At 32.5% G+C, this 14,467-nt stretch overlaps 1 protein-coding gene across 1 annotated transcript in view; it reads right to left on the bottom strand.

Moving 5' to 3' along the window:
• The window catches only part of TECRL (trans-2,3-enoyl-CoA reductase-like), a 64,202-nt gene that overhangs the window by 1,727 nt on the left and 48,008 nt on the right, over positions 1-14,467 (bottom strand). Inside the window, exons 6-11 of the mRNA XM_004681271.1 lie at positions 14,143-14,248; positions 12,847-12,919; positions 10,926-10,969; positions 10,137-10,194; positions 1,907-1,992; positions 1,343-1,388 (exon numbers count right to left, since the gene is read on the bottom strand). Coding sequence (XP_004681328.1) covers positions 1,343-1,388; positions 1,907-1,992; positions 10,137-10,194; positions 10,926-10,969; positions 12,847-12,919; positions 14,143-14,248 — 413 coding nt within the window. The remainder of the gene's footprint in view (positions 1-1,342; positions 1,389-1,906; positions 1,993-10,136; positions 10,195-10,925; positions 10,970-12,846; positions 12,920-14,142; positions 14,249-14,467) is intronic.

The raw sequence follows: 14,467 nt of genomic DNA, 5'->3' as shown, positions 1-14,467 counted from the left end.
CAAAATGACTACTATTTTTGTGTGTTCAGTTTTATGTCTACCTTTTCTTTTACTGTCTTCTTGTACTGTGTTTTCCTGTTTGTATTAACCAAAACACTATACTTGTTACTATATTTGGTTCTAATGATTTTGTATTTTGATTTCTTTTAAATTTAAATGATTTCAGTTTTTATTGTTTTACCGATTCATTCATAATTCATTTTGTATAATGAACTATATAGAATTAAATAGGTAAGACCAGAAATTTTGTATAAGTCTTCTAATCTGTAAACATAGTTAACTGTGTTTCTTGATATTACCTCAAATCTGGGATCCATCTTATATCTATCTATAAGCAACAACTGTTCTTAATATTTGAGAGGCCTTTCCTCTTTCTTAACATTGCTAATTATCAACACTAGAAGTAGGAACTTTTGTACTATTGTACTGAGTTTGGGATTGTTTACATAATTAAGTTTCTAAAATCAGCCTTATTCACCTCAGATAGTGTTACTGAGTTGTATATTTTTAAATAGCATTTGAGAATATTCCTGCAGTGGTATTTTAAATTTTACTTTTTTTACTGACTGCATTTTATACAATAGAGGTGTACATCTTTGGAATTTATCCGAAGACTTAAGATTATATTTTTTAAGAATGATAGTTTCTTTCATCGCTTTGTGTATTTCATCATATTAAATACTTGCTGACTGCTTTAAAGGATTTTACAAGAGCCAACTGTTTATATATATCTCTACTATCAATAGTTCTTTATATGCTTCAAATGTCTCCAATAACAACTTGTAATTCAAGATTAAAAAAAAAAAGATTACGTACTCATGTTCCCAGCTTTCCTTTGACAGACACTCAGAAGCACTTGCATATACAACAGATACATGACTGTATAATGCAACAGAGAGGTTCAAGTAAAGTGCATTAACACCACTACTTTTTAACAAAGCTCTGTTAACAAAGCATTTAGATTATATTTCCTAACTTGGATTCAGTTATAATTATATAGAAGTACATTGTAAATATTGTTCTCATATACTTTATGATTGCTAAAAAATAAAAAAATCAAAAGGGGAGGGAGGGGCACAAGGAACTATGGTGATAGTGCACAGGTGAATTGGTGGAAATTCTATGGGAACTACATATTATAAAAGAAGCAAACACTAAAAAATAAGAAAAATGAACAATGATGTAAGATATATAAATAAAAATACATTTTAAAATAATTAATAATAAAAATGAAGCATAGCATCCACTTGCAAATATTACAAATTTTAGTGCTATAGTAACTTATTCTCAGAATCTTGTTCTCCCAACTGTACTTCAAGTAAATACCAGTAAATGGTCTTACCAGGCAGTGTTTGTGTCATAACTGTGAAACTAATCCATGATCCAATCTGTAGGGTTAAACAGAAATTAACATATAACTACAGTTAGTCTAGTAATTTGTAAACTTGTGAAATTAAGTAAATAACTTAAAAGTTTAAAATCCAGCAAAAATTTTTTTAGGTAGAAATAATTTTGCCAAAAGTAATAATTTAATTTTCAGCATACATCAGCAACAATCCTATAAGGCATTATCATATTTACATAAGAACTGAATATATTAATCTAAAAACTTTGATAAAAATAAAATTTCTGAAACACCTAAAGACATTTTATATAAAGTTGCAAAATTTTCTCCAAGTATACATTTATTCTACCCAGAAAATTAAATTATGAATGAAATGTCACAATTTCTTATGCTTATTTGAATTACAATCTCTCTAATAGTCTATATCTATGACTATACCTGTATCTTCAGATAGAACATAATTGAGTCATTGCATATGTTAGCCTATAATACATACAAATATATAAATGTATGTGTTTAATATGTAATCAAATTTGATTATTTCCATAATAAGTAGTGTACCTCATAGGTGTAATTTGGACAGGAAACCAGCAAAAACATCCATGTGAATGGGTTATAATTTGGACTTGGAAAACAGGCACGATTTCCTGTTATAAAGAACAAAATATCAATGATGCTACATATTACTGATATGATCATATACTTACTGTATCATTCTAAATTCCCTTTAACAAATATACCACATGAAAAGTGATTATATATTCATAGGAAACTTTTAGATAACTGATTTAAAATATTATATTTTGAATTAAAATTACTGTTTATTTGTAATAGCTAAATTTAATCAGAAAATATATCAATATTTTCATTATAATTGTAGTTATAATGGAATGTCAGTATGTTGTTTACAAAATTGCAACTATTGTTGAAATAACAAAGACAAAATATACTAGGTATTAGCACAATTCATGCACTGCTTATGTTAAAGCTAAATATATTTGACATTTAATATTACAGAGTATCTTGGTAACATTTATATACAGACCTTTGTAGAATGATAATCTTATGAAGATTACCTGCAGACTATAAAGGAGTAATCTTGCTCAAGGTCACACTCATTTTGTTGTTTAACGTTGACCCAGTCTTTGGTTTTATGGTGATTCAACTCAGGACAATTTTGTCCATTTCAGCTTTAGAATGTCCCACTTATGATCTTACCTGAGATTCTCTTCAAGAATGAAGCACATTCAATTTCCTACCCAAATTTGATTTCTTATATCTATCTATTAAGTCACTATCTAACAAATTTCCAAAATACTAATTTTATCTCAACAACTAGAAAACTGAACCTATAATAAGTTACATAAAAGGTAGCCTAAAAACAGATTCTGGAATGGCATTTTAGAATTAAATGACCTACTGAAGAACCTGCAATGAGTATCTCATTGCTGATGTCAGATGCAGAAAAGATAGGTGCTGGTGGTATAAAATTGCTGTGCAAGTGTAAAAACTTTTACAGTGGTATACTGGTATGTTACACTGGCCCAAAGGAATACTTTGGTTCAATGGAATTAATCACTTAATATTATCAATGTTCTTGACAAATAAAGCTAAAAATGAAAATATTAGTTGACAATTAAAAGTCAACTGTGAGGCCCTCCCTGGTGGTGCAGCGGGTTAAAGCAGAGCACTAAGAAGCTTAAGCCACTTCCGCATGAGTTCAATTCCCACCTGCCCCGGAGGTGATCACATGTCGTGGTGGACCTCTCCTGACCTACTCGCTACTACTCTCAGCAGTGTTCTTCATAGATCTGCCTGTTCTGCTCCTCAATCTGTCTCCGGTGGGTTCTCTCACCCTCCCCATCTCTGGACTGTACCCCAGTTCTGTATGAATAAAGAAATAAATCTTTTTTTTAAAAAAAAGTCAACTATGAAAGAGTAACTCTTTAGTAGAATGCAAAGTTGCTATAATTTCCTGCATTGAAAATATAATGGAGAGGAAGTTAAAGACAGCATGTCAGACCCAGTTGCAACAGTAGCTAAACTCCAAATATACAAAGCCAGCTCAGTGCAGGTTGGTGTCCGCAAAAAATTCAAGTACTTTATGAGTCTATAGATGTGGTCCATTCATCCCTGTTAAAATTAATATATCCCATGCTTAAAAGTAAAGCACAAATTCAATATTGCAAAATAAATAACTAGAATTTTCCCCATGCAGTCCTCTCATGTTACAACTAGAGTTAAATCTAAATATAAACAACTTGTTCTGAGTCTGATAAGGTAGAAAAGTACTCATTCCCCCAAAAGGCTAGAGCATTCAAATGACATTAACCACCCAATTACAGGAGAATATGCATGTAATTAGATTCTCAGGGTGCCTGACAAAAGAGACAAAACATAAAATTGGGTGGGTAAAGGGTAAATTTATCAGAGCACTGGGTATAAATAATTGAAATGACTTTTAGAGTAGTGGTGCCAGAGGTTTTTGTCTTAGAAAGTACTGCATGTCCTATATCCAACAAAGTGCTGATGTCCAAAATCTACAAAGATCTCATAAAACTTAATTTAAAATAACAAAAAAAAAATAATAATAAAAATGGGAGAGAGGAACTGAATAGATACTTCTCCCAAAAGACAAACATGGTCAATAGGCACATTAAAAAATGTTTATCGGCCCTCCCTGGTGGCGCAGTGGGTTAAAGCACTACACTAAGAAGCTTAAGCCACTTCTGCATGAGTTCGATTCCCGCCTGTCCCGGAGGATATCCACATGGCGAGGCAGACCTTTCCTGACCCACCCACTGCTCCCCTCAGCAGTGTACGCCATCGATCTGCCTGTTCTGCTCCCCATTCTGTCTCTGGTGAATCCTCTCACCCATTCCATCTCTGGCCTATACCCCAGTTTTGTATAAATAAATAAATAAATCTTTAAAATAAATAAATAAATAATGTTTATCATTCTATTTATTAGGGAAGTGCGTAAAATAATAATGAGATATTGCCTCACACTTGTGATAATAGCTGTGATTAAAAAGACAATAAACAATAATTGGTGGAAAAGATGTGGAGAGAAGAGATTACTTATGCAACTGTTGGTACAGCCATATGGGAAAGAGGTGTGGAGATTTCTAGAAAAATTTAAAATTGAATTCCAGCAATTCAGTTATTGCATTTATGAATATTTATCCAAAAAACACAAAAGCACAAGTTGAAGATACATATGTAGCCCATGTTTATTGTAATACTATTTATAATAGCCTAGCTATGAAAATCATTTGAGTGTCCACTGTTGAAAAGATAAAGATGTTACAACATACCTACACAATGGAAAGCTACTCAGCTATTTTAAAATATGAAATCCCCTCATTTCCAACAATGTGGATGGACCTAGTTTTTGGAAATATTATGCTTAGTACAATAAGCCAGATAGAGAAAAACAAATATCATATGATTTCACTCATGTGGTATATAAAAAAAAATAAAAATAAGAAAAGATAAATTACATAAAGCAAAAATAAACTTTTGGATTATAACCAATTAGTGGTACCGAAAAGGGAAGGCAGGGCAAGAGCAGATAAATCTGAAGGGGAGAGGGTCAATCATATGGTAAAGCACAGATTTGGGCATTTTAGCAGTAAACTTAATGCAACATATACACATGTTTATTCTTAACAGTGAATATCTAAGCTTATGTAACTTTACTCCAACTTAAAATATTACAACATTTAGACATGCAAACCTATATGATATATTTATATATGCAAAGTTCTGATTAATGTACAGCTGATTACCAAAGCAGCCTATAGATAAAAGAATGATTTACGAGAGCTTAAAGTTAATCCTTACAAGTCAAACAATCTGCTGTTGCTAGTTAAGTAAAATCCTAAATAATTCATATTTAAGTACTTTCATTGAGAGGATATTTACATTAAGATCTTCATATTTAGCTAACACCAAGAATTCATGAGCTGGAAAAGAGCAGAGGTGACCATACAGAATATTTCATATTTGGTTCTATTTAGTTTTATTCCTAAATAGAACAACAGGAGTATTCAGAAGTCCTCATTCCCAAAGTCAGTTTAGAGAAGTATTATTCAAAAAGGGATCAAACACATATTCTACTTTCTCATGGGACAGAAAGAATCATAGCAACATTTTTTTTTAATTAAATAAGATAATATCTATTTCATCAGTCTCTATTACACTTTTTTACTTTAAAACATGTTAAATTTTAGTCTCTTATGAATAGATAAAGGGATTATGCTCAGTGAAATAAGTTGGAATGAAAAAGAAAAATATCAGATGGATTTATTTATAGGAAGAATATAGGGAAACAAGAGATCAGGGGAAATAATAACAATTTTAAAAATACCAACAAAACTAAGCAAAAATAATCAGACAACTATAAATCAGACACATTCTGCAGGGGAAGGGAAGAGCAGGAAGAGCAGAAGGGACTATGGTGATGGCGCATGGGTGAGTTGGTGCTGGAATTCTATGGAGAACACACCTGATGAATATATATACAAAAAAAAAAAAAAAGTCCTAAGATTTTTTTTAAGGTTTAGTTTATACATATAAGAACTGAGGTACATGCTAGAGGAGCAGGGGGTGAAAGGACTCATCAGAGTGGGTAACAGAATAGGCTGAAATACACTATTGAGGGGAACAGTGGCAGGTCCAGAGAGGTCTGCTGCACCATGTGGGTCACATCCCTGACCAGGATCAAACTCCTGCTGCAGTGGCTATAGATAGCTTCATAGTGCTGTGCTTTAACCACTTGTGACACTAGGGAGGACCACCCATAAGATTTTTAATAGAAGTTATAATAAATTATTATGTGAGAGATCAGGAAGACAATTATTACCTTTACCTATAAACATATCGCTGTATTTTATTTACATATTGTTTTAATTTTGCTTAATTTCTTCATTAATTTGTTATTTATATCTAACTGTCCATTGTTAACTTGTTGTTTTGTTCAAATTATATAACAGAAAAGTAAGTAAGTAAAAGTCTATCATTTTGGGGTTCATATATAAATAATTCTACTGAAAAAATGAAAGAAAGTCTCTGCTTCTGTGGAGGGAATGATATATGAAAGGCAGCTAAAATATAAGGCTTGGAGGCTTAAAGGAAAGAGGAAAAAGGGAAACAGTTTTGGAAACTATGCAATTTAGAAAACAAGCATGTCTAGGAATCAAATGACAGGTTGAAACAATCCCCATCCCTTATAGAGCAAGTTTTATTCTTATAAAATTTAGTACAACCATGTCATCTGTAAAAATCTCTCCTCTCTTCTCCTCTCCTCTCCTCTCCTCTCCTCTCCTCTTCTCTCTTTTCCTCTTCCCTCCCCTTCCCTGCCCTCCCCAGCCCTCTCTTTCCTTTTACTTTTCTTTTCTTTTCTTTTATTTTCTTTTATAAAGACTTGTATTAATTTATGCAAACAGAACTGGGGCACAGGCCAGAGATGCAGGACAGGACGCACCAGAGACTGAGTGGGGAATGGAACAGGCAGATCAACAAAGTACACTGCAGAGAGGAGCAGCAGGTGAGACAGGAGAGGTCTGCTGCACCATGTGGGTCACCCCCTACCCCCTGCTGAAGCAGCTGCGGCTAGCTTTGCAATGCTGCATTTTAACCAGTTGCACCACAAGGGAGGTTCCTGTTATTTGCTTTCAAGGAAATTCTGTACCCTCAAAAGTTAATATAAGTTATCGACATTTATATGTCATTAAATAGAAAGTGAGAATCTTTTTTCCTGCTGATAAAAGAAAACAAAATTTTCAACAGAATAGACATACACAGAAGCATTTTACAGATGCCAAAGGGAAATATAAAGCATGAAGAAATTCCAAAATAGTTGCATACAAAACAAGAAGGAAAACAAGAGAGAGTATTGATTGTACTTAGAAAAAAACATCATAGGAAACGAAAAAAAAAAAGTCTCAAGCATAATGGAACATATTCCAATCTTTCTAGAGCTCAATGGAATAGAGTAGTTTAACTAGATGAACAAAACCAGCTCCCTAAATTCTAAAAATAGTAAGTAAGTTATAGATAAATAAGATAGAGATAAAGTGATAATGAGTAACTTCACTCCCATAAGAGTACACAGTACAAGAAAACATTTTTACAGTACACAGTACAATAAAACATTTTTTATTGATACAAGAAATTTTCCACAACTAAAAAAAAAAGACATAAATCACCCTACTGAAAGATTCCATTATGTCCCCTGTCAAATTGGCCTGGATATGTCAACATTAAAATGCACTTTACCAAATTAATAGACTTTAGTGGTGAAAAAAAAAAATGAGCCTCCAAGCAAAATGAAAAAGTCTATCAATAGAGAAGAGAATATTATGATCTCAAAAAGCATCATAAAAAAACAACACAGGGGGCCCTCCCTGGTGGCGCAGCAGGTTAAAGCACTGCACTGAGAGACTAAAGCCGCCTCCTCATGGGTTCGATTCCCGCCTGCCCCGGAGGCGGCCACATGGCGAGGAGGACCTCTCCTGACCCGCCTGCTGCTCCCTCAGCAGTGTGCTTCGTCAATCTGCCTGTTCTGCTCCCCACTCTGTCTCTGGTGAATCCTCTCACCCTCCGCATCTCTGGCCTGTACCCCAGTTCTGTAGTTCTGTACGAATAAATAAATAAATCTTTAAAAAAAAAAAAGAAAAGAAATGGGTGGAATTAATTTAAAAAAAAAAAAAAACACAGGGGCCTTCCTGATGGTGCAGCAGTTAAAGCACAGCACTAAGAAGCTAAATGCATTTGAGCACAAATGGCTTCCATCCCTGCCCAGGAGGTGACCACATGGCTCAGCAGACCTCTCCTGACCCACCCACTGCTTCCCTCAGCAGTGTACTTCAGCAGTCGGCCTATTCTGCTCTCCACTCTGTCTCTGGTGAATCCTCTCACTGTCCCTGCACCTCTGGCCTGTACCCCAGTTCTGTGAGCATAAACAAAAATAAATCTTAAAAAAAAAAAAAAGGCAACATAAAAGTATAAAAGTTACAGTTGACACTTTGAGAGAAGGCTTACATGAAAAAATTTAGGCAACTGTGGCTTTGAAAACATGATGATTTAACATTTTTATTTTCATATAATGATACCATATTCCAGATAAATGAGAAAATGTGAACAAGTTCATGTAATTATAGGGAATCAAGTCTAATTTTAATACAGACTCCACCTGCAATATGGTAGAATAAAGAGGCTGGAAACTTTCCCAAAAAAACAGTTATAAAGATTAGTATGTGTTCATGGGAAAATTTAGACTTTATGGCCTCAGCACTTCCCCTATGGAGATTGAGAATCAAGATTGGTAGCCATTGAGGGTAAAGAACAGGAGGAAGTGATGGAAATCATGCCTGGGCTGGCAGGAAACTTCCCAAGCTATGATGGGGAAAATCCAGGGCTTTGTGAAGTTCTCAGGAGGAATTTTGCTAACATGAGTGTGACCCCAGACCCAACCTGGAGCAGTAGGAACTCTGCAGATTCCAATTCAGGAAATTAGAAAGTCCTTAATTGGGGCAGCATGGCCACCGGAAACTCCCTCTCCTCCCAGAAGCTCAAAAAAAAGCCTGAGTCAGGCTGGACTCCATAAAAAGCCTACTGCAGAAAGCAAGACTTTAGAGTGAACTCTCAAATCCTCTGGGAAAATAACCTGAGGACACTTATCCATCCCAGCCCTTCAGAAGCAGCATTTGGGGCAAAGTGATGGTCATTGTGAGCAGCCAATGTGTTAATTCCACACAAGTGTGCCTGAGATATGCACAATGCCACCTTCAAACCAAGTTGAAGTAAACGTGGAGTGTGAGCCTTGTGTTCCAGACACTGCCCTTTCCACCAGGACACCCAGGGTCCACAGATCAGGAGTCATGGAAGAAAGGAACAATAGAAAGGTAAGGTGGGAAGTGAAGACAACATGAGCAAAAAATATGGCTTTGCTGTGAAATAAAGCAAAGGTACATGTGACTGTCATTCCTCAAAGAACGATTGAATATTAAAGCTCCAGACTCAACTCCTAAATCCACTTTTCAGTGAAGTAAATTAAGAAGAAAACAAACAGGTAACAGGTAAGTCCCCAATGCTCCAACCACATACAAACACAAATAGTGAAAAATAAAGTAATATATATGCCTAGGAAGTAAGGTACATCTCAACACAAGACAGAAAAGCAAAATAAAAAGGATAGAAACATCAGCACAAATATAATGGAGACAGAATAGATAAACTATATCGCAACTATTTCAAAACAACAGTATTGAAATGTTAAATAAGACACTGGAAGATCAGACAAAAGCCAACAGACAGGCACCAATCTAATAAAGTAGATATAGGAACAGAGTTCTTCACCAAAGAGATAAATATATAAAAAGATAACAAAAGGAGACTCTGAATGAATGCAAAATTAGAAAGTGTTTTAAATAGAATTAAAATAACAGAAGAAGTTAAGTTGTAGAAGATTCTAAGAAAATACATTTAGAAGAAGAGAGAGTATCAAGACAAAGAGAAATGAAGTCAGTAGATTTCATACTACTTTACCTCTTAATCATCTATTTTGTCACATATCTAAGTTATACTGTCTAGGGTATGAGCATGTGTATACTTCATTTAAGAGATATCATTAACAGTTACAAGGAAAATTTACATATAAAAGGGCAAAAATCAGTATAGTCTATCTTAAATGTTTCCAAATAACACTATTCCTTTTAAAAAATATTGATTTAGACAATTACAGTAATAAATTCATTCTATATGGATTAAAAATGATGAGACTAACCTGTGTGATTGGGATGAGACAACACTACATTGATGAAATGATTTCCAGCTTCACAAATCTGAAAAATATTTTAACACTTTCAGTGTAGTATGTCTGTTTCTCTTTTAAAATTTTGAACCAAAGCCCACTAAGAATATTACAAAGAATAAGTTACTTTTGCATGAATTATAAGAATTTGTCATTGGAGCAGGGACAAGTATCATTGGAGTTAATCTATCAAAAACAGCAGTGAGGGTACAGTGTGAACAAAGAAAGGACACATGGAATTATAGTGGATATATATATACTTAATAAAATGATGCAGTTCAGAAATCTGTTGTGAATTCAAATAATACATATGTGAAGTTAAATAGAATGAGCTAAATATTTTGACTAAGAACTATTAGGAAAGAGCTATGTTTCAATTTTAAAAAGGATGTTGTTTTTATCCAGAATTATTTAAATTAACAATGATGTCAAAGTGTTTTATGGAAGTGTATCTGCTGAACTTGTAAAACTTTTGTTCTTAGATATTTGTTAAGTAAGAGTACAGATAAAAGGAAATAATACTGAGTATTTTTTTATCAAATTTATTTAAGATTACTTTAGGGATTCCAATTAATTTGTAAAACATTCTAGTTAAGAGCTTTGAAGAGTTAATGGAGAATTATTTCATTTACTTAATTTAAGATTGTTAGTTATATGATACAAAAATCTTTTTTCTGAACTAAAAATCCTCAATACAATTTAGTTTGTATTTTTAATGTTACAATTAAAACATTAATAGGAAATTATATAAACAACACATACCAGAAAGTTGATAGTAGCTACTGTGACTTGCCTACATCCAAATGCTAAGAAAACAGAAACAGATAGTGAATCTTACAGTATGTATTAGTAGTTCTACTTTTAGGGGAACAACATTCACTTTTCAGGCTCTAATATATAATTCACTTTTTTAAATAAAAATAGTTCCTTTACAAGCTGATCTGAGTTATAAAAGGGGAGAAGATAATATTTTTAAAACATAGTAGAAATAATAAATTTCAAAAAAGATAAAACATTGCTTCCAAAAAAAAAATGAAATTGTAATGATAAAACAAACCCCATAGATGTTGTAGCATATGAGAAATTAAAAACTATTGGATTCTATTTGCCTGCAGTGTGAACTAATTACCCTAGCCTCAGATCATTATTGCTATTGACTGAATGGTATCTCTATTTGGTCAAAAAAGTAGAAGCCTGGTTTGTGGAGATGGGGTCTGTAGGAAATAATTAAGTTTAGGTGAGAGTCATGTCCTAATAGATGCGAACTTGATCTCTCCATTGTGAAAACACAGGGAGAAGGTAACTACAAATCAGGACAGAACTGAGTCAGCCAGCACCATGATTTCAACTTTTGAGTTTCCATAGCTGAAAAAATAAACCTTAGAGTCTGAATATTTTATCATAGCATTCAAAGCTGGCTAAATAGCTATTCACTTAAGAATTAGAAACTTCTGCTTAGATGAAAACACAAGTCAAGTTAATATGCTCTTTTTTTGTTTGTTTCAGTGGCGGTTAGAAGCTTTTTACTCAGATTACTGATCTCTGTATCTAAACTGCGTATTTCAGTTACTTGCTGACTGTGAGTAAACTGAATAACAGATGATAGTTACCAATCATCACCAGGTATCAGTGATCATAATGTTTACTGTCTGTAAGAGTTGAATGACTGAAGAGCTAACTACAACGTTCTCACATTATGTAATTGCAATTAACATATAAGGCAACTAATTTGAAGCATGAGTTTGGTGCCTGGCATTATTTACCTAAATCATAAAAACTGGTATTTGTATGTAGAGTATGGACTGCCTATGCAAGATGCAATCAGCATTGTAATGCTCTGTATGTTTTCACAGAATTTGAGTCCACTAACATCTGATGCATTTAAGAGACTCAACCACAGCAAACTTAAGATCCCCTAAGTCTATAACTACATCATAACATTTCTAATTATAAAAGTAATAATTTTGTATTAATTGATCAATGTTTAGTTTTCAACAAATGTTTTAAACATATGAATACAATAAACCTACAATTTTGTGTCAAATTTGTGACTGTAGCATTTTTTAGAAGTTCCTCTTCTAGACATAGTATGGAACAAAATTATGTATTAATCTGTTAATGTTCTAATATAAGTATATATTCTAAAATATATTTTAAATTTCGTTGGAGTTATATGAGATCAGGACCTGAGGGTTGAAATTTGATCTGATGCATTTCAGTTGCATGATCTAGTTCATGGGCCACAACATTGAAAAAAGTTATAAATAGAAAAAAATATATAGAAAAAAAGACCTGTTTTTCATACTGAGTCATATTAAAGGAATAATAAAATATATTTTATATTTTTAAAATATCCAATAGCTAATGGTGTATGATATATGGTTATGAAAATTTATTTTTTAATATTTAATTTTCTGTTGTTTTGTGGAGACATACAATAAAACATATTTTTTGCTATAGTGTCCATGAGCAGAAATTAAATCATGGATGTCAGTCAAATTTGATCTTTTAAGATTATAGAAAAATGGAATGAAGTGTGATACAAAAATAATTTAAAATGAACTTTTCTATCACTTGCTTATTTCTTTAAATATGTTATTTTGCTTATCATTTCTATACAGTTTAGAACAGAATTTTGTTTGTCAGTTTAGTGTGAGAGTAGGTAAGGAGAAATTCTACATACATGGTGGTGTATACCGTGGATGATTAATGTAGTAGGCAATCCAAGAGGTGAATCCCCAATAAAATGCACAGCCCTACATACAAATAATACAAAATAAAAGTTAGGGAATATAGGTATATGTGTGTGTAATATCTATAATATGTATATATACATATATGTAATGCATATACATGCATACACACACATATTTCACATTGTTTGATCAATCCATACATTTGTTTGCCCCTCACACAGAAGCATTTTTGTGTGAACATGGTAAATTTTCTAAGCTAGAATAAATGAAAATCTTCTTCACCTAGTAAAGTACCAATTAATAAGGACCTTTTTTCATTACTAAGGAAATTCAGTCCTTTATCCTGTGTTCTATTGATAGAAATGTATATTTTGAATAGGACAAACATATTGCATTTTATAAAGACTTTCAACAATTTTTTGTCTATCAATTAATAAATGCGAATATAATAAAATATGAATATTTATTACATGGTATACTAAATATCACTTTCTAATAGTAAGTATAATATTTATTTGAAGCTATTTAAATAACTGTTAGTAATTGGTTAATTCAAAAGAAGAAAGGCATGGGTTTTAGGAGTGCTGTACTATAAAACTAATTTTGTATTAATAGATTAAGTTTAAATATATTTTGTCAAAAAACTACTTTCAACTATTTCAGAGGTCTCTAAGAAATATAGAATTTAGTATTTTATCACAATGACAAACTTGTCGAATTTTTAGAAAATAAATATTTACAAAAAATTTGGAAGATGTTAGTAAGAGCAAAATTATTTTGAACTGAAAAACTGAAATGCAGCATGTTCTTTAACGTGCATTTCTGTTTCAATGTTACAAATATTTTTCAAGTTATCTGAGGATCGATTACTAGAGTAATCACCATTGTTTTGAAGAACAAAGACACTATCATCACTGAGAACTGTCATTAATATGAAGTACCATGTCATCATTTAAATTGGGTATCATCATTATTTAAATCACACAGAAATATACCTAAAAGATAATTCATATATAAATTTATCTTCTGCAAGAGACTGTTGAGGATATGGCTCAGAATAGATCAAGCTAAATATTTCTATATTGGTTCTTTTTTGAGAATAGCACTAATTTAATAGATAACCTTGGAAATGACATTTCAAGAGCACAATGCCTAAGTTATTCTAATATTGTTAAACAGAAGAAAAATAGGCTTAAGTGTGACTATGAGTGAAATATTTTACAGATACCCAGTATCCAAAATTTATTAATAATAGTAAAATATCAAAACATAGTAACCCCTACCTTTATCAGCTTTTTCAAAGGTGCATGTCCTGCAGAAACTTTGTGAACAAATAAGGTTTCCAAAAGATAACGAATATAGTGTAGGCAATGACAGAAACAGGCCAGGCTAGAAAGAAAATAAAGCAAACAAATTAAATGTCTTCCCATAAATCTGTCTTCTCTTATTCATAAGATGTTTTATTTCATATTAGTTACTGCAGTGTTTTATTTATTAGGAAATACCATTTTTTAGTCACCAAGACACAAGTGTTTCAACATTTGTATTTTTTTTTTTTTAAAGATTTATTTATTTATTCATACAGAACTGGGGTACAGGCCAGAGGCT

This window comes from Condylura cristata, unplaced genomic scaffold (genome assembly GCF_000260355.1).
Source record: "Condylura cristata isolate star-nosed mole 26May11 unplaced genomic scaffold, ConCri1.0 scaffold00012, whole genome shotgun sequence".
NCBI classification, from domain to species: domain Eukaryota; kingdom Metazoa; phylum Chordata; class Mammalia; order Eulipotyphla; family Talpidae; genus Condylura; species Condylura cristata.
This window is presented reverse-complemented; position numbering and strand designations above follow the sequence as displayed.